Source organism: Stegostoma tigrinum, chromosome 16, assembly GCF_030684315.1.
Source record: "Stegostoma tigrinum isolate sSteTig4 chromosome 16, sSteTig4.hap1, whole genome shotgun sequence".
NCBI classification, from domain to species: domain Eukaryota; kingdom Metazoa; phylum Chordata; class Chondrichthyes; order Orectolobiformes; family Stegostomatidae; genus Stegostoma; species Stegostoma tigrinum.
This window is the reverse complement of record NC_081369.1, coordinates 49,185,767-49,212,559: the sequence shown is the minus strand read 5'-3', so window position 1 is coordinate 49,212,559 and position 26,793 is coordinate 49,185,767. Positions and strand designations below refer to the sequence as shown.

At 39.4% G+C, this 26,793-nt stretch overlaps 1 protein-coding gene across 2 annotated transcripts in view; it reads right to left on the bottom strand.

Moving 5' to 3' along the window:
• Positions 1–2,341: 2,341 nt before the first annotated feature.
• The window catches only part of crispld2 (cysteine-rich secretory protein LCCL domain containing 2), a 45,197-nt gene continuing 20,745 nt past the window's right edge, over positions 2,342–26,793 (bottom strand). For both annotated transcript variants that reach the window (XM_048546974.2, XM_048546976.2), the window contains exons 8-15: positions 21,118–21,178; positions 19,356–19,422; positions 18,585–18,718; positions 17,797–17,840; positions 16,888–16,960; positions 15,992–16,067; positions 7,553–7,686; positions 2,342–4,409 (exon numbers count right to left, since the gene is read on the bottom strand). In XM_048546974.2, the coding sequence (XP_048402931.1) occupies positions 4,358–4,409; positions 7,553–7,686; positions 15,992–16,067; positions 16,888–16,960; positions 17,797–17,840; positions 18,585–18,718; positions 19,356–19,422; positions 21,118–21,178 (641 nt within the window). In that variant the 3' untranslated portion in view covers positions 2,342–4,357. The remainder of the gene's footprint in view (positions 4,410–7,552; positions 7,687–15,991; positions 16,068–16,887; positions 16,961–17,796; positions 17,841–18,584; positions 18,719–19,355; positions 19,423–21,117; positions 21,179–26,793) is intronic.

Below are 26,793 nucleotides of genomic sequence, written 5' to 3'. Positions count from 1 at the left end.
AAAGGCTATATGGCCACAGTTAGCTAGCTTTTAATTCCATACTTGTTTTTAACTGAACTCAAGTTTTAAATTGTATCCCCAGAAAATTAGCCTGCGGTTCTGGATAACCTAGTCCAGTGACATTAGCAACGACCCCATTGCTTCCCTTCTGTTTGGCCAACTGCTCCTGCTGTTTGGGATTTTGTCTCTGGGTCCTTTATCCCTGTGAAAGACCTACCTTCAACTGCTTGATTTGAATAACAATCTGTGGGTCTTCAGGAAAAGAAGCAATGTGGAGTCCTTGAGACAACATGGTATAGAGCTGGATGAACACAGCAGGCCAAGCAGCATCAGAGGAGCAGGAAAGCTGATGTTTCAAGCCTAGAGCCTTCTTCAGAAAGTCCTCACATGCTCACGAGCCAGCAGTTGAGATCTTGCTTACCTCAACAAGATTCTACCCATCATCTACCATTATCAAAGCTAATTTGGTAGCATTTTCAAAAAAAAAATGGATATTCTTGCCTGAAGCAGCTTTAACACAAAGCTTCTGGGTAAATTTAAAAACTAACTGTTCAACTAAGACTTTAAGTTCAAAGTGAATCTTCCATTCAACATCTATGAGTAACTAAATGGGTAGATTTCCAATATATTCCACTTTACATCATGTTTATGTCATTAAAAATAGTTTGAAGAGAACATATGTAAGCGATAGCTAGATGTTGTTTGTGTGAAAATTTCAAAAATCATTGCAGATTAAAAGTAAAGGAATTATTAGAATACCATCCACACAGTTACCATTCTTTTTGGAGGTGAATCACCAAGTGTCAGTGAAAATTAATTTATATTAACTAGGGAAAACATGGGAAATGTTGAACCGAAATGACAAATTTTCTTTATTTTCCAGATTTTTCTTTTCACGTTGTGCAGACCATTATATGAAGTAAGATATGAAAAGCGATTCCAAATTAATTTAATATGATTTTCTTAAGAAAGCAGTTACAAAATAAATAAATGTGTCATTTCAGCATAACATTCTTTTGGTCACAATAAACCTATTTGTCACACTGAGTATTTGAAAATGATGCACTGTTTTTGTTTGCTCATGGAACATAAGCATCATTGGCTGGTCCAGCATTTACTGCTATGAGTGGCTTGTTAGAGTCATTTCAGGGGATAGTTAACATTGCCATGGATCTAGAGTCACACTGACAAATTAGGTGAGAACAGCAGAATACTTTCCCCAATGGACTTCTGTGAACCAGAGTGTTCTTCTTTTAATTACAATGGTCACCATTAGGCTAACTTTTAACAGCAGACTTTCTTTAAAGGTTGAATTCAAATTTCAACATCTGGGGGTGGGATTGAACCCTTAACTGCAGAGTATGAACCTGCGTCTCCAGATCATGAGTCCAGTGACATTACCACCGTATCATTGCCTCCTAACAGTAATATTGAATGTTAGCAGAGGTTCTATAACTGGATTTAGGGCAGCACGGTGGCTCAGTGGTTAGCACTGCAGCCTCACAGTGCCAGGGACCTGGGATCAATTCCAGCCTCGGGCAACTGTCTGTGCGGAGTTTGCACATTCTCCCTGTGTCTGCGTGGGTTTCCTCTGGATGCTCCGGTTTCCTCCCACAGTCCAAAGATGTGCATGCTAGGTGGATCGGCCATGCTAAATTGCCCGTAGTGTTCAGGGGTGTGTGGGTTATAGGGGGATGGGTCTGGGTGGGATGCTTCAAGGGGCGGTGTGGACTTGTTGGGCCGAAGGGCCTGTTTCCACACTGTAGGGATTCTAATCTAATCTAATCATTACAACTCAATTGACTACCAATGCATAACGCAATAACATGCTAGATCACAGTTCCTGCACTTGTAGCTGTGCACAAATTTCCCACAGGTGGATGGAAAATGAGAAAAATTGCCCCCGCACTCCTGTGCACCTCGCAATGACGAGTTCAGCGCTGCACTGTCATAGGGTAATCTCCTGGTTCCCTTGCCTGGAATTAGTGTATGCCCCAGAAACCATTAACAAGGAGTGTTTTGTTTCAAATAAGCAAAAAAAAGAATTGTAGCCTCTGTCAAGTGGTAATGGACAAAAAGTACTAAACAGAGAATAACACCAGTAGGGAGTCTGTTAGAAAACTGCATAATTGGAAAGATTTGATGACATAAACATAGCAAAGCACTTTATGTAACCAGATGTCTTGAGCTCCCTTCCAAACACAGTTTAGTTTCATAATATGCAACTTGCTATCTGTTAACTCTTCCACACTTTCTGTTCACTCTGAAACATTACAACCAACAAATATTTCATTTTAATTCCAGTTCATAAGACTGTACAGGTGTAAAAATTCTAAGCCAAGATACAAAGACGTTGGTTTACAGAAAAATGACATTTTATTGTGAAATAATGCACTCTATTTCATAATGTATTAAAAATAGCTGTTGCGGGTCGTAAGTCTATACAGTTTTTTTTACGTATTTATTAAAAATATACAATGTAATGCCATAACAAAAATCAAGTGGTTGAGCAGCTATCCTCATCCCTGTTGTCACAATACAGCGCAATAAATTATATTTAATAAGAGCATCAGAACTTGCACATGCAAAAATAAATTCCAGAAACGTCTTGTAGATCTCCGATGGCTTGCAATAGAGAGAAGGAGAGTTTAAATTTTTATATTGAAGAAATAAAAGAAAATAAAACTACAGTGGTGAATCCAATACATTAATCCAATATTCATTTAGTATTGCATCTGTTTGTCATCACATTGTGATTGTGTATTTTCCTAAAAATTACTCATGACTGAGAACTTGGTTTTGAAATAAGGTCCTGCTATCTCCCCCTCACCCTCAGCCTTCCAACCATAACAACAGCTTCAGTTATATACATGAACTGTTAAGTCCATAAGGGCATCAATTACAAATAATTCTTTGCTGGAAAATGGTATGACAGGGTCTATGTGACTGAGCAAACTGTGCCGTAACTATGCATAAGAAATTTTTGACAAGCGCCAAGTAATTAAATAAAGTAAGAATGAAAGTTGTGAAAAGAATATTTTTGCATAAATAGTTCCGATGAAAGATCACAGGCCTAAAATATTAACCCTTTGTTCTCTTCACAGATCCAGCCAGGCCTGTTGTATATTCGCAGCACTTTCTGTTTCTCTTTCAGATTTCCAGCATCCGCAGTGTTTTGCCTTAGCATGACTTTCTCATAGATTTTGTTTACCTTTTAATCAAGTTTACGTGTGGAAAATTAGATGAACAAGGTTGAAGTTCAGACCTGTGTGTGGTCCTCAATTAGCCTGAGCCAGTATTTACATAAGTGGCACAGCCACAGAATACTCACAAGCTCCAGCGTTATGAGGCACCCACCTATACATCTGTATAGCTCATTCCTTGTTCATTGCAATTCGTACAATTTACAAAATTCTTCTTTTTAACTCAAATCATGTGCCATGGCTGTGCAATTAATAACATCATGACCTCATGGTCAGCAAGTTCAAAAATGAGCCTGTGGATATCTGACAGTTCGAGGCATATTCTGATGTAAGTACAGATTACAAAGATACAATTTCTCTGAGTTCATACGCTGAGAATAGAATTTACATACATTAGAATCTTACAGTTACATGATACAATAACCTTTAGCACTGGTTATTTGTCAATTCAAATCATTCAAGCCAAATGCCATGCTAATAACTTTGGATGTTCAACTCAGGCTTCAAATACCTTCAAAGGAAAATCACTGTAGACTTGCTGGGCAAATGGAATTAGTATTATTAACATTTTGGTAAATTAGCCTGGATGTGCACCAATATTTACCAGGCTTCATACCCTGTGTACTTGCACCTAAAGAAAAAGCTATCAAGGTGTAAAACCTTTTTGAAATTCTAAAGGCTTTCCCTTTACCAGTTCTCAAGATTTGTTTCACAAAATGAACACACATGGTACTGAGCCAATTCGCAGTGAAGCAAACAAATATAAGAGACACACAAAATCCTAGTTCCAATAGATTGCACCGAAATATATTTCAAACTAAGAGTAAATACAAACTCTATTAATAACGAGCAATTTTAAGTTATAGGCTTACCAGCACTGCTGTAAATAACTATAGTTCTGCCTTTAAACAAAATATTAAATTTATTATGTACAAAAAAGAATGATAGGAATGTTCGAACAAGAGTCCATTTCTTTTTGGCAGATGAGATGCAACCATGTAATCTGAGAATGTTGTTTAATTCTTCATATGATGAAGGTGATCATTATTGTCAAGTGTGCACAGTTTTTGTTCATGTTTATTTTGCCCGTGCTTTCTGTCCTCGGAAATCAGTTAAGCAAACCCAGAAGAGTTCTCTCACAATTGATTTTTAACTCATGCCACAGCAAATATTCTGAAAGCCTTCCCATCAGGAGGATTTTTTATACTGGAAGAAAAAAAATTGACAGGATTATCAGCATTAATGTCAAAGGAGCATCTTGAGAAATGAGTAAAGTCCCTAACGGTAAAACATAGCAACACTCTATCTTCACAGTGAAAGTGAAATCTCATTTATGCACTTACAGAGTTTCCTTTAAGGTGAGGTGACAAGAGTCCAAAATAATTCAAGGACAATGTTGATTTTTACAAAAAACAAATTTATATCCTCCCACGAATTTCACATTATTTTAAAACCCATTTAGTTCTGGTTTTTTAATAAAACCATTATAGATTTGTTAAGCCTAAATCATGTCAACTGATTTCATTGGCTTTCTCAATCAAGTAACTGGTATTGCTCTTTAAGATTCATTCATGGAAATGTGGCTATTGCTGGCAAGGTCAGCAATTATTACTTATCCCTAGTTGCTGTTTGAGGTGATGGTGGTAAGCTTCCATTTTCAACACAACTAAGTTGCTTGCTAGGACATTTCAGACAACAGTCAGAAGTTGACCACATTGCTGTGGGTCTGAAGTCGACCAGATTGCTGTGGGTGTGAAGTCACATGTAGGCCAGAGATTGCAGGTTTCCTACTAGCCACATTAGTGAACAAGATGGATTTTGCGACAATCCAATAGTTTTTCTGCCACCACAGAAACACAGAAAACAGGAATAAGAGTTCACTATTTGTTCCATTGAGCTGGCTCCACCATTGCAACTGTAGTAGATTCGCCAAGTTGAAGAACATTTAAATCTCCATTCGATAAGCATATGGGCGTACATGGAATAGTGTAGGTTAGATGGGCTTCAGATTGGTATGACAGGTCAGCACAACATCGAGGGCTGAAGGGTCTGTACTGTGCTGTAATGTTCTATGTTCTATGTTTTATGTTCAATACGATCTTGGCTAATCCTCTGTAACCCCCTCCTCTCTCCACATAATCTTTGATGCCTTTAAGCCCTTAAAAGTTTATTTCTTTCTTAACTATATTCAGGGACTTTGCCTCCATACCCTTCTCTGATAGAGATTTCCACAGAATTCTCCACCCGCTGAGTGCAGAAAATCTCCTCATCTGAGTCCAAACTGGCTTCCCGTGTATCCTGAGACTATGACCATTTGTTTGGGATCCCCTGCCCAGCAGAAATGTCATAGACAAAATTCATAGTGTTCTGCAGGACAGAAAAAGGCACTCCAGCCCACGTCATCCCTGCATCCAATCTGTCTATCCCTGTCAGAATGTTATGAGTGTCTTTGGGACTTCCTCTTTTTCTTCTAAACTCCACAGGATACAGACCTTGTCCATCCAATCTTTCCCCTGACAACAAATCTGTTCTCCCAGAAATCAATCTGGTGAAAGTTCACTGCACTCTCTCTATACAAAATTTCTTAGGTAAGGATATCAAAAACTGCAGGCAATACTCTGGGTGTTGAGACTAGCTTTTTTATTCTGGCTTTGTTTTATTAACTGAATTGAAACTCCCAGAGCTGCCCTGCCTGGATTGGAATTCATCTCTCTGGATCAGCAATCCTGGTCTTTGGATTTCCACCTCAATAACATAACCATCACACCACTGTACTCCTGAGGATTGATGACAGTAATGTGATTGATTTGATATATATAGGCTTCCGAAAGACATCGGATTAGGTGCTGAATAACAGCAAAGTCAAAGCCATGGATAAATGGGGAGTGCAGTGTGAATACATAGTTAGCTGAGTGACAACGAACAGCAAACACCTAGCCTGCACATCTTTGGACTGTGGGAGGAGAAAAAAACCAGAGCACCTAGAGGAAATCCGCACAGACATGGGGAGAATGCGCAAACTCCAGACAGACAGTCGCCCGAGGGTGGAGTCGAACCCAGATTCCTGGTGCTGTTAGGCAGCAGTGCTAACCACCGAGGCACGTGCCACCCTTTTCCATCAATTTCTGTTTTTATTTGTGCTTTATTCATATTAATGATCTAGAATGATTCCGGGATAGAATTCCAGCTGACACAAAACTCAGATGGATTATGAACCATGTGGAAGATAGTGCTGGTTTTGAAAGGAAGGACTGACACAAAGGTTGACAGAGTGAGTGGGCACATGACAGTTGAAATGTAATGTGAAGGAGTGTAAGTGGAACATTTTAGTAGGATAAATGAGGAAAGATAATCCTTGGTAGACTATAATTGCAGAGGGAGTGCAAGGGCAGAGGGGGAGTGTATGTGCACAATTGTTGGAGATAACTAGGGACTTTGGGAAAGTGATCAGTAAGGCATCTGGCACTCTAAGCATTATAAATAAGGACATAACTTTAAATACATATAAATTATTGCGAACCTTTTTAAAATGCCAGTTAGGCCTCAATTGGAAGGCCATGTTTAATTCTCTGTCTCAGGAAAAGAAGGATGTGAATGCATTGATGTTGGTGCATTAAAGGCTTGCATGAATGATTCTGAGGATGAGAAATTTCAGCAACATGGATAGATTGATAAAGATGGGGCTGTTCTCCTTAGAGGAGATCAAGGAGGTTGAGAGGACATATGATAAAGGTGTTCTAAATTGAAAGGCCTCTGGGCAGAGCAGATAGGAAGCAGCTGTGCACGTTGGTAGAATGATCAAGAACCAGATAGCACTGACTTTAGGTGATTGACAAAAGAACCAGACATGACATGAGTAAAAACCTTTATTACCAGCAAATGATTAGGGCCTGGAATGCACTGCCAGAGAATAAAGTGGAAGTAAAATCAAATATGGGTTCCAAATGGGAACTGGATAATTCTCTTGAGAAAATAAAAAAAACTGCAGAATCTTTCATGATGGAATCATTATATGATTTTATGAAAAAACGCTCCTCATCAAACAGCCACTCATTAGCCAACATGGACTGGAGGTGAGGCCTGGTGCAGACTGCTGGCAAGTCCTGGCATGGTCTGCTAGAAGGACTGGAATGCTGAACATCTGATTTCTTTATTTTTCTAATTTATTCCTAAAATCATGTACCTGGGTACCTTCATACTTAAGATGGCAGCGTAAGAGCCGATTTTGTAAACATTTGTACATGTGACAATAAACCTAACTCTAACTCTTGCTTACAATACAGTGAAACTTCCAACAAACTGTAATGGGCAATTAATTACAATTTGTTTTCTCATTATCAGAAGCTTACCTCTCTGACTGAATTCCATTTTTGGAGGCTGCTGTGTATCGGTTCTTCTTTTCCACTGGTTTCACATCCACAAGTCCTCCAATGTGGTTCTTAATCACACCAGCATGTACCGCTGTTCGACAGATACTGGATCTCTAGAAAATTAGCAGAAAAATGATATGAATCCTTTAGTGCCTTCTTCAGCTCAAATCTTGGCCACATCTGCATTTAGAAATTCCATCTATATACGACAAAGATAAAACAAGCCTTCACAATAGAATTCACTCTCAGGAAAGATTGAAAGGGGTTTGATTCCACCCTTAGGTGACTGTTTGTGTGGAGTTTGCACGTTTTTCCCTGTGTCTGTGCGGATCTCCTATGGGTGCTCCAGTTTTCTCCCACAGTCCAAAATGTACAGGCTATGTGGATTGGCTATGCTGAATTGCCCATTGTCTAAGCTAGGTAGTTTAGCTATGGGATATACAAGGTTATAGGGAAAGAGCGGGATGCTCTCTGGAAGGTTGGTGTGGACTTGGTGAGCCCAAATAGCTTGCTTCCACACCATAAGGATTTTATGATCCATGACCTCTTTGGTCATGCAAGAAAAATAATTTATCCTAGGTTGCTCCGGGAAGCGAGAAATGAGGTTGCTAAGGTGCTGGTGAAGATCTTTGTTTCCTCACTCTCCATGGGAGTCATACCGGAAGATTGGAGGGAGGCAAATGTTGTTCCTCTTTTCAAGAAAGGGAATAGGGAAATCCCTGGAAATTACAGACCAGTCAATCTTACGTCCGTGGTCAGCAAGGTTTTGGAAAGAATTCTGAGGGATTGGATTTATGACTATTTGGAAAAGCATAGTGTGATTAAAGGGAGTCAGTATGGCTTTGTGAGGGGCAGGTCATGCCTTACAAATCTTATAGAGTTCTTTGAGGAAGTCACAAGACAGATTGACGAGGGTCGAGCAGTGGATGTGGTGTACATGGACTTCAACAAGGCATTTGATAAGGTTCCCCACGGCAGGCTCATTCATAAAGTCAGGAGGTATGGGATACAGGGTGATTTGGCTGTCTGGATTCAGAATTGGTTGGCTGACAGGAGGCAGAGAGTGGTTGTAGATGGTAAGTCTTCTGCCTGGAGGTCAGTGCTGAGTGGTGTCCGACAGGGCTCTGTTCTTGGGCCTCTGCTCTTTGTAGTTTTTATAAATGACTTGGATGAGGAGGTTGAGGGGTGGGTTATTATGTTTGCTGATGGCACAAAGGTTGAAGGTGCCGTTGATAGTTTCAAGGGCTATTGCAGGCTTCAGAGAGACATTGACAGAATGCAGAGCTGGGCTGAGAAATGGCAGATCGAGTTCAACCTAGATAAATGCCAAGTGATGCATTTTGGAAGGTCGAACTTAAATGCTGAATATAGGATTAAAGGCAGGATTCTCAGCAGTGTGGAGGAACAGCGGGATCTTGGTGTTCAAGTGCATAGCTCCCTCAAAGTTGCCACCCAGGTGGATAAAGTTGTTAAGAAAGGATATGGTGTTTTGGCTTTCATTAACAGGGGGAATGAGTTTAAGAGCCATGAGGTTATGCTGCAGCTCTACAAAACCCTGGTGAGACCACACTTGGAACATTGTGTCCAGTTCTGGTTGCCCTATTATAGGAAAGATGTGGAGGCTTTGGAGAGGGTGCAAAGGAGGTTTACCAGGATGCTGCCTGGACTGGAGGGCTTGTCTTACGAGGAGAGGTTGACTGAGCTCGGACTTTTCTTTCTGGAGAGAAGGAGGAAGAGAGGTGACCTGATCGAGGTGTACAAGGTAATGAGAGGCATGGATAGAGTCGATATCCAGAGACTTTTCCCCAGGGCAGGATTGACTGCCATGAGGGGTCATAGTTTTAAGGTGTTAGGAGGAAGGTATAGAGGAGACGTCAGAGGGAGGTTCTTCACCCAGAGAGTTGTGAGCGCATGGAATAGTTTACCAGTGGTAGTCGTGGAAGCGGAGTCATTCGTGGCATTTAAGCGACTGCTGGACATGCACATGGACAGCAGTGAATTGAGGGGAATGTAGGTTAGGTTATTTTATTTTTGGATTAGGATTATTCCATGGCACAACATTGTGGGCCGAACGGCCTGTGCTGTGCTATACTTTTCTATGTTCTATGTTCCATGTTCTAAAGAAAATTTCTTAAAGACATTTGTCTCTGATATATCTGTTTCATTACTAACTGAGTCAGAAAGACTTCTATCAGTTTTGGTACAAAACTGTTGGGGGTTCTTTTAAACCTCATTTCCAGTAGACAGTTTTGTTTCTCAGCAGTACTATTCTGCCACTTTAACTTCTCAGATCAGTTAGTAGTCTAGACAGTTGTGGCTGGATTGGGAGCAGAAAGTTAGGAGGAAATACTGTTGGCTTTCCTCAACTTGGCTGGTAGAATAAGGGAGAGTAAAAGAGAACTGAGATGTCCTCTTTCCAAATCGAAAAGGTTCTCATTATTTGACATTGACAAAGAGCTTACCACTGCCGTTGAGTTGAAGGGAATAAATGATATTGTTATCAGGCATTGATAGGTTTTATGCCTCACGCCAGCTTTCTTAGACTGTGCACTATTTATTACTCCGTCCTTTGCAACCACTTTCCTGCAGCAAGTACAAAAGCCATTGCTCCAACCCCCACATTTGTGTTACACTCCAGCTGATTCATGGCACCATCTGTGAGCCATGCACTGTCAAGAACCACAGAAGCTAACAGGCAAGTCAACTTTGCAAGGCTTAGAACTAAACCATGTAGCTTTAAAACTGCTGCGTTAGCAGGCTGCCAGATCAATCCATTTGTCTACGCTTCCGCTTGTGTGTATTAATGTAAATTCTGTACATCTGGACTCCTTCTGCCACATCCAGGGAGCAGTATGAGTCTAGTTGGAGCTGACTAAAGTTGCCCTAAATATGAACACTAATCCATTTATGTTATGCCTTCCTTACAATTCTGACCAAAAAGGAAGAACATTTGCAATTAATTTGTTAGAAGTTACTCTCAGTGCACAGAACAGCTCATTGTTCACAAAAGGCTGAGAAGGAAGACAAAATATCCCCGCAGCTACTTTAGTTGAGCAAAGTTTGGGCTTGAAAATTATAAAATCATAAAACCTAATCCTCTGCAAAATCTGAACAAATGGCTAATTCTAACATGGAATTCCAGCTTCTAACAGGGCCATCGTTTCCAATTTCAATGTTTTTTTTCTTACACTTGAGTATATTTTACCACATTAAAGGCATAAAAAGTTGATTTTGTATTGTTACAGAGAGAAGGAAAGGTTCTGACTGTGAATCTGTACAGGACAATGCAGATAATGTATTTGGCAAGTTGGGAAAAAGAGAATCAATGGAAATGACATGACAGATATGAGACTCAGGCTTAGCGTGAGATGCGATGTAAACAGCAAAATTTTAGATGAGTCATCGTTTACACAAAGTGCAGCTTAAAATGCTAAAAAAAAACAAGGAGCAGTAACTAATGCATTAGGTTGTGAAGCGATGAAGACTTATATCAGCATATCTCCAACCTATCTGTGTTATGGATTGCAGTGGACAATGCATATCTGAGGAATTAAATGGCTTTGCAGCTGGTTGGGGTGTGAGATTGGAAATTTTGTTCTGGCTCAAACTGAACACTGAAGATATGCAGCATCTGATTCAATTTGGCAGAATTTGACAGCTCCCTCAGAAGTGGACTAGCAGATGGGGGAGATGTACATTTCGGTGCAATGGTGAGGGGGGGCCCATGCCCGTCATCTACCCACACCTACAGAGATTCTTTCAGCATCATGGGAGGGTCAGACACTTGCCCCTGCCTTAAATACCAGATCCAAACGCTCATCTTCACAATCAAATCCATTAAATTCCACTTTAAATGTAAAACCACACCACCTTCATTATTACTATTAATAAGCATTTTGTAGCATTTCTACCCTCCCAGGATCAAAACCATCCAAAATAATTGTTTTTCTTAATCACAGATTTACCTAACCAGTGAACACTATAGGGTAGCTAACATTCCTAACTTTAAAATGATAAAGCAAACATGGTCTTCGGTCAGCATGACACAGGCCTGTATGTACAGCAATAAAAGTACTGGGCGTATCCTTAAAAATGTTATTACACTCAGGCTAGACAACATGCGTGCCTCATTGTTATTCTTCTATCTTGGACACTGATGAAGACTCTGTACTCCATAGCTGGCAATGTTCCATCTGTCAGTCTTAATTTACTGCTACTGTATATAGCAGTGCTCTTTAGAGATGTGCAGGAATGTATTTACTTTAGTCATAGTCATACAATGTCTCCATACATTAACGCAACCTTGTTTGTTGAAGAGTCAGAAGGATTTATCACGTCCAGGCCCTCTCCCTAAGAGCCACATAAAGTTTGTATGATAAACTGGATTGCAACTTAACTCAAACTCTTGGTTTTACAAAGTGACAACCCTATCTTCTTCCACATCTTTGGGATCATTAAAATGATCTGTTTAAAATGTCGCAACAATTGCTTTTCAAACATCAGAATACATAAAAGAATGACATTTATCCAGCTATTACTCTGGTATGATACATTTACTGTTGTAGTTTCAAGAAGTTAATGCTTATGTCCACTTTGAGATAAAGGATGTGATCTTCCCCTTCCTGGAGCTGGTAGGAAGAGGAAATATCATTTACTCATTACCCCCTACTCCCCTCACCCTATCTTCTGCATAAAAATCAACTTTTTCCAAGCTACCATCAGCTCTGAGGAAGGATCACTGGTGCTGAAACAAGAACTCTGACTTCTTCCACAGACTCTGCCTGACCTGCTGAGTTTTTCCAGCCATTTCTGTTATTGTTCATGATTTCCAGCATCCGCAGTTCTTTTGTGTTTTAAATAATGGGTTGAATTAGCCGTGGAGAGAAACTTCTTACTAATGAAATTCTGTGCAAAAAGGTCCATGGAAGATCTTCTGAACCAGCCACCAATTAAGGTCCTTAGGTGGTCAACTAATGATCAACTAGCCTCATAAGGGCCTCAACTGTCCACTTTTGAGATTATCTGCCTGCTCAGGAGGTGATATAAGTAGCTACTCTTCAGGCTGGGAAATATATGAGTCCTGCCTGCTGTGTTTGGCGGTGGTTGAGGCCTCCAAGCTGTCCCAATCTGGAGGCAGAGAGAGGGGGAAAAATATTAGCCTTCGAACCCCCTGAACAAGCCCCTGGCTGTGACCTGCCTCCTCACTAGCCCACGAGAAGAGTTTAAAAAGTACTAACTTTCTTACCAAAAGATTTCCCCAGGACTAGCCTCAACAGGTCTCTTAGTGGGCTCTTCTCTAGGTGATTGGGCACACTTTCTTATTGGTGGAGATAGCATGTTAGTTGCCATACATTCAATGCTACACTTAAACACAAAGTGGGAAACATCTGCCCACGGAGCAAAATAATGCTTCTTTAAGAAATTCTATGCTTGTCATTTTCTGAATTCACCCCTTGTTCATCCAGGCTGTTGCTAAATATATCAGTTGATAATCTCAAAAGTTCGAACTTGCTACATGTATCTGGTCAATGGGTGGCAATTAGCAAATCCTGGGACTAGTTGGTCACAGCAATAGAATATTACTCAAAGAGATCTATGATCAAACCTACAGTGCACTCGTCAGATCACAGTTTGAGCAGTGCGTCCAGTGCTGGTCACTGTGACACCAGAAGCACGGAAGATAGTAGGGGGATGGGGATCCAGCCAGAAGGTCAAATTCTTGTATAAAGAGCCAGTTATGAAGGAAAACTGGTGATTGTTTAATTTCACGATCCAGAAAGGAGAATCAAGCCATGTACTGAATGGAATCGCATAAATGGAATGAATAATGAAGAATTTTTAATCGGAGAGCAGCTAGAATGTGGAATGTTCAATCAAATGTAATATTTAAGGCAAATAACCCAAATGCATTGTGGGAAGAACCCTACATAAGTATGAGGGAGAAAGGAATTGACAATTATTCTGATAAGGTGATGTGAAACAGGGAAGGAGAAGATTCATGTGAAAGCACGGTCCAACTGGGGCAAACAGCCTTTTTTCTCTGCTGTCACTTCTATGTACGAATGGTGAAAATAAATCCACAATTTAACATTAAACTTGGACAAGAATGCACGGCCAGCTCCAAAATGATAAAAGATAAATTCGGAACATTTTCTACACACAGAGAGTGGTGCATATACAGAAGAACTTTCCAGATTTGCCAGCAGAGATCCAGGGAACACATGGCTGTTAGAAGGGGACAATTTTCAGATGTCTGCAGAAGGACAAATTTAGCTGGGATGAATGACCATCTTTATGTGCAATATGAGCTTACTATCAGCACAAAGCTGAGTTGAAAGATGACTTAATTTATCCAGTTGATCTTTGTACTTATGTTTCCAGGAAAAGCTAAACAGTGACATAAATGTTTATTTATGTCTACTCCATACACCAATGGGAAATCATGAAAACATCCAGTTTCATGTGCTTTCATTCTAATGAGAAGCATTATTTCACTGCTAAAACCAGGCACTTTGTTTTGCTCAAAGCATTGTGCAACAAGACATACTGAGCTTCACTTCTAATGTAGTGTATGGATAAAATGTTCACAACACATTTACAGGTAAGCCCACATATAAAATGAGTGTCCCTTGTAGTTTTAATGGCCTTGTGAAAATCCAGTATCATTATTTCAACCCCATTCTTTGTCACAGGGTGAATCCAGTGAATGGTAAGACACAGAGGTGATTCCTCAGCACCTCACTCATACACCATAGTTCTTATTCTTTCCTCATCATTTCATGCTTCTTTATGGCAATGCTTATTTGGTATAATCCCTCCATGTGAAACTTTTATCGCTTTCCTTGCTCCTTCTTTTCCCTTTCAGTCACATTAGCTGGCTTTCAACTTAATGATCAAGTGATTTGCCCTTCCTCTTTCTTTTGAGTACACAGCTATGCTCATGATTTTCTTGGGCAAATTGCCACTTTCAAATTGCGTCCAAGATGTGGTAAGCTTTTCCTTTTATCTCCCTCAAAATTAATGTATTCTGACACATAATTAGGCAAATCCTGTGAAAGCTGTTCATTAAGTGGAACATAGAGATTGACTCTGAGACCTTATATGGTTATGAGTATGTGGTTGAGACAAGTGCCACCCTAGTTGTCCCTCTCAAAGTAAAACTAGCCCTGCTGGCATTATCAGAATGTGTGATCATTCATGTGATTTCCACATTCAAGCAATTATTTTGTTTATGATTTTGATTGTCTCACAGTCAAGCAGTACAAGTCGAACAGAAGTTAAGAATAGCATGGCAAGAAGACATATTCGACAAAGGACCCAAGGCACCTCTATAAGAGGTAGAGATAATTATGTGTAGCCCTGAGGGCGGCCAGTCCACAAGCATGAGGTAAAGTTAGAAATGAGGTCTCTATGAACTATCACAGCCAGAACGCGGACTGAACCCACTCTGGTTGGCTTTATTCTGAACTCTACTCTAGGACGCCAGCCAACTGTGCAAACTGACCTCCCTGCCCTATTAAACTAAAATAGACACAGGCTAAACCTTGAATTCTGGGTTTTATCGTAATTGAGTTGATATCTAAAAGGATTAAAGAAACCACAAAAGCTACTTAGGTAAATTAACGAATCTTACATGTAATCTAACAAATCAACTTTTACCATTAATGTTGCCAAACTGATTTGTTAAAAAAAATGTCAAAGATCATAGAAGATTTTGGTCAGAAGTTGATTAGAGTTGATTATTAAATCAAAGCTCATTAGCATTACTGCACATAAAAATATTTATTAAGTTCCAAATGTGGTTTTGTTGTTTCTACTCGGAAAGGCTTCACTTCCAATTCTCTAATGAGCTTTTTATGGCTTTGTTCTATCTACTATCCAACAATAGGATTGTTAAACCTAATTCTGAATGTTCCTTTACATTGAAAAGTGATTCCTGGAGCAAAATAGGAACAATAGGATCTAGAAAGCAGCACACCATCTGCTGGAATGAATGAGCACCAAAACCGCAACTTGTCATCAAACAGAAAACAAAACTGAGAAAGCGATTAATCCACAGGAGGTCGCGAGCTTTCTGTGGTGAACGAAGTAACCACAACAGAAATATCTCGCACTGGTTTTTCCTTTTCTTATTGCTGTTATCCAGCTTTTAGAAACACTGTTATGACATCAATGGAAGTATTGTACTTAATGAAAAACAGAATACTCAGCGAACTTTCCATTTGGATGAACAAAATTTTCTTTTCGCAATGGGTATTACATTGGATTAGTGTCAGGCATTGCAGACACTAGCTGCACAATCCAGCCCACAAAGGTGGTATCTCGGTTTCCACTCATTTTGCTACTACTTGATCCAAACATTTCTTTTCTAGCTGAACCCTGGTAACGTACAGCATGCAGAAGGAAATAAACACTTACGTCAGAATAAATCTTGTTACCGATGACCCGTGCCCAGAAGGGAAACTCATCCAAACAGTTTGGTGGGCAGTTAATTCTATAGGATCAAATAAATTAGTCTAAACTTGGGAAGTTCACAATAACACATTCATTATAGAAATTACCTATCAATTTATCAATACAAGCTTGTGACTGCAAGCATAATAGCAATATAAAAATTATTCAAATTAATTACGTATGCACAATGTTGAATCTAGTTTCTACCAAGAAGGTAACTATTGTAGAAGGATGATTTAAAAGGAACAATAGAAAGTGACAAGTGGAAACAAGGTCAAAGACAGGTATATCACATTGAGGATCTATAAAAAGGTTGTGTCTACTTAACTATGTATTACTGCCAAGCTGTAGCATTTTATCTACGGCTTAGTTTACAGGATTGCAGTCTTTGTGTTAATTGGTAAAGTCAAATATATTACAGTGATTGATGTCACTTCCATATCACTGTGTACTGATCTGACATCCTCAGAATTGTAAATGGATATACGTAAGGGAAATGGATGACCAGCTTTTCAGGAAAATCTGAGGCAAGGTGAGCAAAATTTTGAGCAAACAGGTCAATTTTGAGCAGTTATGGGGTGAGAACTAGGTTGAGAAATGATCCAGGGAAGGAGTTCTGGGGAATGGGATTGAGGTTGCAAAAAGCACTGCTGAATTACAATCACTGGATACTCTGCTCTCCCTGATACATTACAACGCACAGTTGCTGAGCGAGACATGCATGACTTGGAAATAAATGTAATTCTCAGCTGAGAAATATCAGGTATGTGTTAACAAAACATCATCGCATAATCTGTTAATTTAAATGATATTTATGAATTTACAGGAATAAAATGCCTGCTGAGCCTTAATTGTCTTACCTGGGACAATGAGTAGCTGGCTTTCTGAATGGACACAGTTGAGCCACTGTAGTATAACAGTCAACTGTTTGAGCTAGCAAAACAAAATCATTTAATTACATTCAGTACATGCTGTTAAAGATTGTCGTCCTGCATTCATCCAGACACATGCAAGAATATCAACTATCACTGGGAACAATCATTTATATTACGTGAGAACTAAGCTATTTGGTTTGCAAGTGGACGTTGTCAAATTATTGTCCTTAAACTTGCATCAAGGAACAATTACCCCAAAGCTTTTAGTTAAGTTCAAAAAGGACCCTTGAACTCTAGTCAAGCCTATACTGTGCAGAATGTGCCAAGACAACAGTGTCCATCCAAGCTTCTGCTTAACTGAAATTGTTCAATGCCTGGACAAAGACACTGGCACGGTGCCTCACAGCGCCAGGGACCTGGGTTCAATTCCACCCTCAGGCAACCGCCTGTGCGGAGTTTTCACATTCTCCCTGTGTCTGCAATAGTTTCCTCCGGATACTCTGGTTTCCTCCCGCAATCCAAAGATGTGCAGGTTAGGTGGACTGGCCATATTAAATTGCCCACAGCTTCCAGGGATGTGCAGAATAAGTGGATTAGCCATTGAAATGCAGGATTACAGGGATTGGGTAGGATATTGGGGCGGCATTATGGACTCAATAGGCCAAATGGCCTGCTTCCACAATGTGGGGATTCTATGATTCTAAATTCCTTTTGTCTACTGGTCCTGTGTTCATATATACACAGGTTCTAACAAGTACGACTGAGCCACATTGTGAGACAGTAGATAGTTTTAAATTAGTTGCTAATGTAATTCTAGCCACCACTTAAAGTGACTGTTTTACCCAATAAAATGAAACAGCTCGATCATATGAAAATTTGAGGAAATACACTTACTAGTCACTTTGGATACGCTAAATCCATTTGCTGATTTAAACTTGCTGTAAACAAATGCCATATGGAGATCAGTGTTTGATTTTGAAAATCAATAATCATCATTAATATCATATTTTCAACCTCAATTAATCAAATATCATATAGCATATTAGAACATAAATGAAATGAAATGCCATAAAAAGTGTAAGTAGTTAAAAATAACCATTTATCCAGCTTTTCCAGATTTTTTTGACAAGGTAATGTCAAGCAATTGGAAGAACCGCACAACGTTGAGTCCTAAAGCTTTTGTTTGCTAATGATGCACCATTTATGTTAAAAAGGTTTTTTTTCACTTTAACATGTTCCGATTTTGATAGATTAAAAACGTGATTTCCTTCATCTCCATCCTCTGACCCATCTTCATGATTTTTTTTCTCCATTTAACATCGTATTGCACCGAGCTTGCGCTCATATCAGATAGTCCAAGGTGCACCATGACTCTTTTTAACAATCCTGCCTAGACCGTTTACTTTGGCGTCTGAACCAATTACATAGTAATTTATAGAAATTACAATATGAAAATAGCTGGTTCAGTCTAACTTTTTTTAGCCGTTATTCTCTTAATAAGCAGTAATTCAAAGCCACTTTATTTTAGAATTTTAACTTTTGTCTTTATTTCTACATCTCTTGAGAAAATTAAAATATCTGGTTACCCAGGTTGATTTTTATAAAACCTTAAAGGTATCCTGAAGCATCAATACTAAGTCAGTAAACATCTCCTTTGTGCTGCATACTTTGGAAACTCTCACCTCAGAGACTGAATACCATTTCGAGAAGATTTAACGAAAAATGGGATTTTTCCTCTTCGAGTGATATCCACAAGCCCGCCTTCTTCACTGCTGATAATCCCTTGGTGAATTGCAGCCCGACAAATACTGGATTGCTATAAACAGGCAAAAGAAATGTATTTTCCATCTGCTGCACTACTAGACTAAGCACCAGAAAGTGACAGGCCTATAAAAGAAACCATCCAGTTCCAATAAACTCCATCGGGAGGCCACAGGAATGACACAAACTTGGCCAGGACTCAACGTCTTACGTCAGAGATTCATAATGGTCTGGTCTGGAAGCAACCATTGTCTGTTCCTATATGGGCATCAGAGAAAATTGAAACACCAACAGCAGGTGTTCCCACACCACGACCTTCAGATGGGATCCTACATTATCATAGCTCACCTGGAATGCCACTGGGACGCTGAATCGATTGTTCAAAACTACATTTAGAAGTACCCTCCTTACAAAGGAGAGGGGCGGGGGTGAGGGTGAGAAAAAGAGAAGCAGCCAAGATGTATTTGTTTCACGGGAGCTCCAGCGGCATGGTGATTGGCAGTCCCACCTTGCTACCAACTTGACTGCATACACCACTTCTACTTGAAGTGGAGTAGGCACGTCCGGAGACCCATACAATCAAACACCTACTTCTCCTGGCCCTACCCATAATCCTTAGCAGTGTAAGCAGGTATGGATAGGGGTTCTGAATGGATTTTTAACATGATATTGTTTAATCAACAATCCCTTACCGTTTCGTAATAGAGCGTTCCAATCACTTTAGCCTTGGATGATTCACAATATTTTGGGCACAAATACCTAAACAGCAAGAACTCCATTAGTCAATATTTCTACGCTACTATACACTATGGAGCATTTTGAAGGTAAACAAATGAGTTGAACAAAAGAAATTTTTAATATAATTCATTGTAATAAATGGTCTCAATGTCTATTTAAAAGTGCATATTTTCTGGCCTTTGCGGTTGTATAAAAACTTCTATTCAGCAGCTAATAGATTAAGTGTCAAGCTTTGGCATTTAGCACTGTGCAACTGTTAATGGCAACATCAATAGCCAACTTCCGTTTAAAAGTTTCAGTATCTGAGTAACAAAAGTAGGATTGCCACAAAAGTGTATGAAAAATGACAGATTTACTTGTGTTACAAATCTACAAAACACTCAAAAGATTCCAATGTGGTCCATTCATTTGCAAGCTGACCATCTGAGTTTTGCACCTCCCACTAACATTCTCCAAATAATACAAATGCCAGTATGGCAGCCAGCTTTCTCACGAAAAGGAGAATTTTCTATATTTTTATATGACGGCAAAGTAAGGCAGCGTGACATTACTAATTATATAATTGCATCTTGTAATTACACAACAGATAAATGGTCCTTATCTACATCAAGATCGCCAAGTAAATCCCTTACCTTGCTGCTAAAATTGCCACAAAAGTGTATGAAAAATGATAGATTTACTTGTGTTACAAATCTACAAAACACTCAAAAGATTCCAATGTGGTCCATTCATTTGCAAGCTAACCACCTGAGTTTTGCACCTCCCACTAACATTCTCCAAATAATACAAATGCCAGTATGGCAGCCAGCTTTCTCACGAAAAGGAGAATTTTCTATATTTTTATATGACGGCAAAGTAAGGCAGCGTGACATTACTAATTATATAATTGCATCTTGTAATTACACAACAGATAAATGGTCCTTATCTACATCAGGATCGCCAAGTAAATCCCTTACCTTGCTGCTAAAACTTTTAACATTGTGGCCTAGTTATAACGGGATAACACTGAAACTAGGACAGCTAAAGCAAGTTCTTTAACTGTTTGGGTCAAGTTCTTGCTGAAGGTATGCAACATTTTGGATAAAACAATAGCCAAAGAGTATGGAGATGAGAATTCTTCTAATTAATTCACTGGCTAGGTCAGCATTTATTACCCATCCCTAATTGCCCAGAGGGTAGTTAAGAGTCAAACACATTACTGCGGGTTAAGAGTCACAAATAGGCCTGACCAGATAAGAGCATTAGTTTCCTTCGTTAGTGACCCAGATGAGTTTTGCCTGACAATCAACAATGGCTTCATGGTCATCATGAGTGTCTTAATTCCAGATTTCTCCTTAAATCCCCAAACTCCATCATTTGCCATGACAGGATTCAAGCCTAGGACCCCAGAACATTAGCCGAAGATTCTGGATTGATTGTCTAGTAATGATGCCACTATTCCATCTCCTTCCCACTGAGATTGCTTAACTTCAAACATTTAGTGCTAAATTTATTATTTGCTTCCAGGATTGCAGTTGTTTGTACGGTAAAGTCTGCTCCAGTCCTCTTCAACTACTGAAATAGATTTCTAACATTTTACTAATGTAAGTATTTGTAGTTTAGTCACGGAGTTTATGCTTGTTATTTCATGTCTCTGTTGTACCTTGGAAAGTCATTCATTGGAAACACAAAAATTACAGACACAAGTAATGCAGAAATAGAAATCAACAACAATACCTGTTACATGTTGTTCCTTTGCATCTATCTCTCATTTTAGTTTCACACTTGATGACTTGAGCTGAAAAGTAGAAAGGCAGTCAAATGTTATACAACAATCCGAAAGCAAAATAATGTAAATCAAATGGGAAATGAGAGCTGGAGTATTTAACATTGACATGTGCTGATGAATCTATATAAAATCCTAGTAAAACTACTGTTGCTACATGGTGCTTTGGATTGAACACTTTAGGAAAGATGTTGTAACCACTGAGAAAGCACAACACACATTCACTATGATGCTGCATCAGAGATAATGGGAACTGCAGATGCTGGAAAATCCGAGATAACAAACTGTAGAGCTGGATGAACACAGCAGGCCAAGCAGCATCTTAGGAGCACAAAAGCTGATGTTCCTGATGAAGGGTTTCAGCTCAAAACGTCAGCTTTACTGCCCCTAAGCTGCTGCTTGGCCTGTTGTGTTCATCCAGCTCCACACACTGTTATGTCTCTTCACTATCATGCTGCCTGACATGAGAAAATCCAAAGAGAAAGAATAGATTAAAAATTATGGCATGTTTCATTAAAGAAATTCCAGGTGATTTTAGATAGATACTCCAAATTATGAAACAATGAGACAGAGTATTTAGAAATTGACCATTACTTTAATTCCAAGGTATAACAGATATAGATGCAATATGAAACTTCAGAATGCTTACAGCACAGTCATGTCTGCACTAGCCTTCCTAAAGGAGAAATTTGCTAAGTTTCTCTGGCCTGCCTTCTCTTTTATCCCTATACATTTGCCTTTTCAGATAATAATCCAATTCCCGCTTGAAAGTCTCGACACCACACCTGGTGAATAATCAGCTGGACTGAACTGCCTACCGCTTTGTGGAATCCAGTGGCATGAAGTCAAGAACTGGGCAGTTTCTATGAATGGGAAGACAGATTTAGATTTCGCTTTAGATTTGTGAAAAAAATCTGTTAGTGTACTTTAATACTTCCATCTTGTCACTGCCCTGTCCACGTTGATGAATGACAGAATTGTTACAGCGCAAAAGAAAACCATTCTGTCCAACAATACTGCACAGTTCTGTTACTGGTGTCAATCTCCTTTTCCCCAAATCCCTGAATAGCAGCTCTGTCCAAATTATCACCCAATACCACCTGAAGTGCCTGAATTTAAAATGCCACCACTACGTATTTATACAGTGTATTCCATACCCTAACTACTCACTGGGTGGAAAAGGTTTTATTTTCTCACAACACCCTTGCTGACTTTTGCACCTCACCTCAAACAGTACAATGGAGACACAAAAGTCAGCCACAACATCACATTTCTGAGTGCCAAACATTACCACTCTTACAATGTTTAAAAGCTGCTGACCTTGTGGGAAAGACTGAAGGGTATAATTTTGGTGTATTTTGCGTGCAATCAGATGAGTAGGCAATTTGTGAATGAACAGTCATTCTTAAGGCATTCCATCTGTTCTGGCTGCAGGCAGTAGGAGTGTGAAGAGATCACTGTCTCTCATTACATTAACCAAATTACAAGTTTAGGTTTGTGGACCTAATTGATCCTTACATAATTGATGATTTTTGACCAAAATAAGCCATTCATAACATAGCATTCATTTGCACAAAGCTTCTTTGATCTGCAAATAACTCCACAGTGCAAATCCTAAAGTGTCTTTTAACTGTATGCTATAATATACAAAACTTCTATATAATCACACTGTCTATGGAAGTGTGTATAGGAAATATAATATTTTTAGACTGGCAGCATTTTAAGAACAGTTGATTGCTAATGACAAAGCAGGCCAGATCCTATAAATGAATATACATAAACAATAGTTACTATCAGAATGTTAACCCATTATGTAAAAAGTAGCTTACAACAAGCTGTATCTATTTTAATATCAGGAAAAGCTTGACAAAATGTCTCCACCATTTGTCGTAAGAGTTCCTCTGTTCTGTGCAGCGAGTATTTGATGATTGTTTTTCCAAGGTCACTTGTAGTCTTTTAAACTTGAATCACTGTCTACAAAACATTGTGTAGCCACAGTCAGGGAAAACGGATAAATATTGGATTGTAAGGCCCAGACCAGGCATTGTATCCCTCTAGCCAAACTTGGCGTTCATCACGCAATCAAAATCAAAGTCAAGTACCTTATTTTCAACCTTGAGTATTGTAAGTGAATCTATTTGACTCAGAAATGCCAACGGCTCCCAGCAAGTCAGAAACTCGCTGTAGAATGTTTTTTTTTGTAGAAGGTTCTTCTTGAAAACATTGCATTACTGGAATTGTACAATAATCTGAACAAATACTGATCTGTCCCTCAATCAGGAGTGGCTTGAGACCTCCAATGGGTCACAGAGATAGATTCTGTGATCACAGGCATGCTCCCCCTCTGAGAGAGTGGAGTGGATACCCTAGCGGGGTAGCACTGCACTCATTGGCAGCTTGCTATTAAATAGAATGGGGCAATGCCAGTCACAAACTGCCTGTGAACCTTAGGAAATACTTTTAGTCATGATTGTTGGGCAGACCAGGGATGAGTATGCACCATCAATCTCAGTGCTGGCAGGGGAGCCAGTTAAGTCTAACTCAGGTAACTATCGATGACTGCGTGGGGATAAAAACAGGGGGCTGTGCAGAGAGGATGGCTGGCAATTTGATTTCATAAGGATAAAGAGATGGGAAGCTAGAGAGGGAGCAATGGTTTGGAGCCTGGGGAATGGTGGGAATCGAAAGATGGGCTGATTTTGTGGGTGTGGAGTAGTAAGGGGGACGAAGATACTACGCATTTGAGGATGGTAAGGGGAGAAGGGGTCATTTTTGTATGTGGGTGTGGGAGGGAAAGGAGTCTCACCATTACTGGGGAGTCTGCAGGGTGTGGCTGAAACCTACATTAGTACATGAAAGGGTAATATTTTTACAGGTACTTTGCAGGCTTTGAGAGTTGCCTTAATTATATATCATGTGTTGGTGTGGTACTTTGGCTGCTATTGTTTTTGCCAATGTCTGGAATCATTTTAGTTTTCAAGTGTTAAAGTAGGGGCTCATTGGAAAATAACATGAACAGCACTACTAAGTCAGGACGCCTGATGAACACAATCGTGAGTTAATCGATCTGAAATAATTGGACCACTTTAACATTTCAGGAAGATATTCAGTTCAGTCAGTATTTGTGAGTGCTGGATTTGTTTATTTAGTATATATTTTAAAAGCTATTGAGCTTTTGTTCTTCATTGTTTCACAATCTACCCTGGTTAGCAGCTGAAAGATCAAGCAAACAGTACACTAACTCCCTCAACAATTCCAAAACCACAGGCTACCCTGAACATCAGCCAACAGTGAGATTCCAGCTAGAAACAATAAGACTGGATAGCTATCTTCTCCTCAAAGAAGCCAAATGCTTAAAACTAAGTAAGATTCTTCACAAAATTAATTGTCCTTTCCTGGACACAAATCTCAAAGCTAAAGCATTGCAGAATACTAATTGTCTAGAAGATTATTACATTCCAACAGGTGGACACCATGCAAATGACACAAAGAGATGTTATCTGAAAATGGATCACTGTTAATGTCAGCAGCCAAAATAGAAAAGTTAGATTATTCTGTTAGCGAGTATTTAACTCGACATGACTGACGTTCATTAAATATAAGGTGAAATTCAGCAACAAAACTTGCCCAGGCCTCTTCAGGAAGCTTAAGACATTGAACAGCAAGACAAAATCCACAATGTGCAAGGTTGGGAGGTGCTGACATACTGGTACGTCACTAGTAATGCAGAGGTTGAAACCAATACCCTGGAGACACAAACTCCACCATGGGAGATGGTACAATTTAGATTTGTACATTGTGCCCATGCTTATTTGAGTTAGTGTAATGATAGGTAGCATCGTTGGTATGTATTAAGATTCTTAGGGGTCTTGACAGGGTAAAAGCTGTGAGATTGTTTCTCCTTCTAGGAAAGTCTAGGACCACAGAGCATTATTTCAGAGTCAGGTGGATAAAGGTGAGGAGGAATTTCTTATCCAGTGAATCTGGAATACTTTATCTCAGATGACTGTCAAAGCCGAGATAGACAGATTTTCAATGAGTAAGAGAATTAAAATGGGGAGAAAGCAGAAAATGAAGTTGAAGGATTATCAGATCAGCCACAATGTTATTGAATGGTGGTGCAGACTCAATCAGCTGAATGGGCTACTTCTGCTTCTATCTATTATGTTCTTTTGGCCTGGTTTATGACAGTAAAATTCCTTCCAGACCAAATGTCTGAAAAATGCTGAAGTGTAAGAGATTCAAGAATCATTTAACTTCACAGGCAACAGAGAGCATGGTTAAGGAATGAAAGGAAAGACTGAGCTGTGAGCTCAATGTTCCATTTTGTGAGGAGAGCTTGCAAAAGAAATGTGAGAACAGGAGGAATTATAAATTCCAATTGCAAATACAGGCAATGACAGGTTGTAAAGAGCTAAATGTTAGAACAGAAAATGGAGTTAGCAGAAATCGCAGGCACAGTCGAGTATAATATGGGATCAGGGAATAGGTAGTAGTAGCAGTTCAGAGAGTAAGAGTCTGGGACTCTTGACTGATGATGGAATCCCTGAATGGTTACAATACAGCCCACTGGATCTTTACCAGCTCTCTGCCAGGGCAACTTGACTAGACCAACTTCCCCACCCTTCACCCACAGTCTTTGTCTTCAAATGCTGATTGAATTCCCTCTTGAAGTTGAAGGATTGAATCTGCTTCCAAAACACTCAGCCAGCACCAACTGGATCTTAAACATTCACTAAGCAAACAGGTTTATCTTCACGTGACCACTCTTTATTTTGTCAGTCACCTTAAATCTGTGTCCTCTGGTCCACAACCCTTCAACAATAAGAACAAGCATCTCTTTCTCAGCTTTCTCTGGATCCCTCATGATTAAGAGGAGATTGAGCAGAGGTGTTCAAACTTTACTTCTATGAGGGGAACAACTCCAGCTTCTCCATTCTATCCTTGTGACTTAACTCCTTCATCTCTGACATAAATCTTTTCAGCATCCCCTGCAAACCCTTCAATCTTTCCTGAAGAATGATAAGGAGTTACTGTCCACAAAGAATCACAAGCACCTCTTTCCATTGGAGAGACAATTGATTCTTTATAGTTTGAGAGTAACTATTCTGCAAGTACAATGCCTGGATTTGGACACAATGCTGTAGATGGTTCCCTGGCACTCCTTCCCTCCTATTCTCTAACTTTTCTTCAAAGTTTCTTCAACTAATAAAAGAGAAAGAGAAACATTTTAGGAAGACTCGCTGCAGTTCTTTCATAAACAGCGAAGGCTGTCTTAAGTAATGCAAAGAACTCAAGGTCGATTTTACTGAGTGCGGCTAATAGCAGATATTTAAAGATTACATTGAAATTGGAGAAAAAGGATGAATTAATAAGTTACAATATTTATTTGATTCACAGTGTCTATTTGAAAATGTGTGTGAAACTCCATTTCTTGGCTTGTAGTGACTTCTGGCTCAGCCTTTTTCTAAGCTAAAGCATTACCCCTTTTTTATGCCTCAATTTAGTTAACTTGAAAATTTTGAGCAAATATGCGAATGTTTGGTTTTTCTACAAGACAAATATTTCAAATTTTTATCTTTGTCTTCGTGAACTGTGTATGTGTACACACACGCATGCAATTTTGA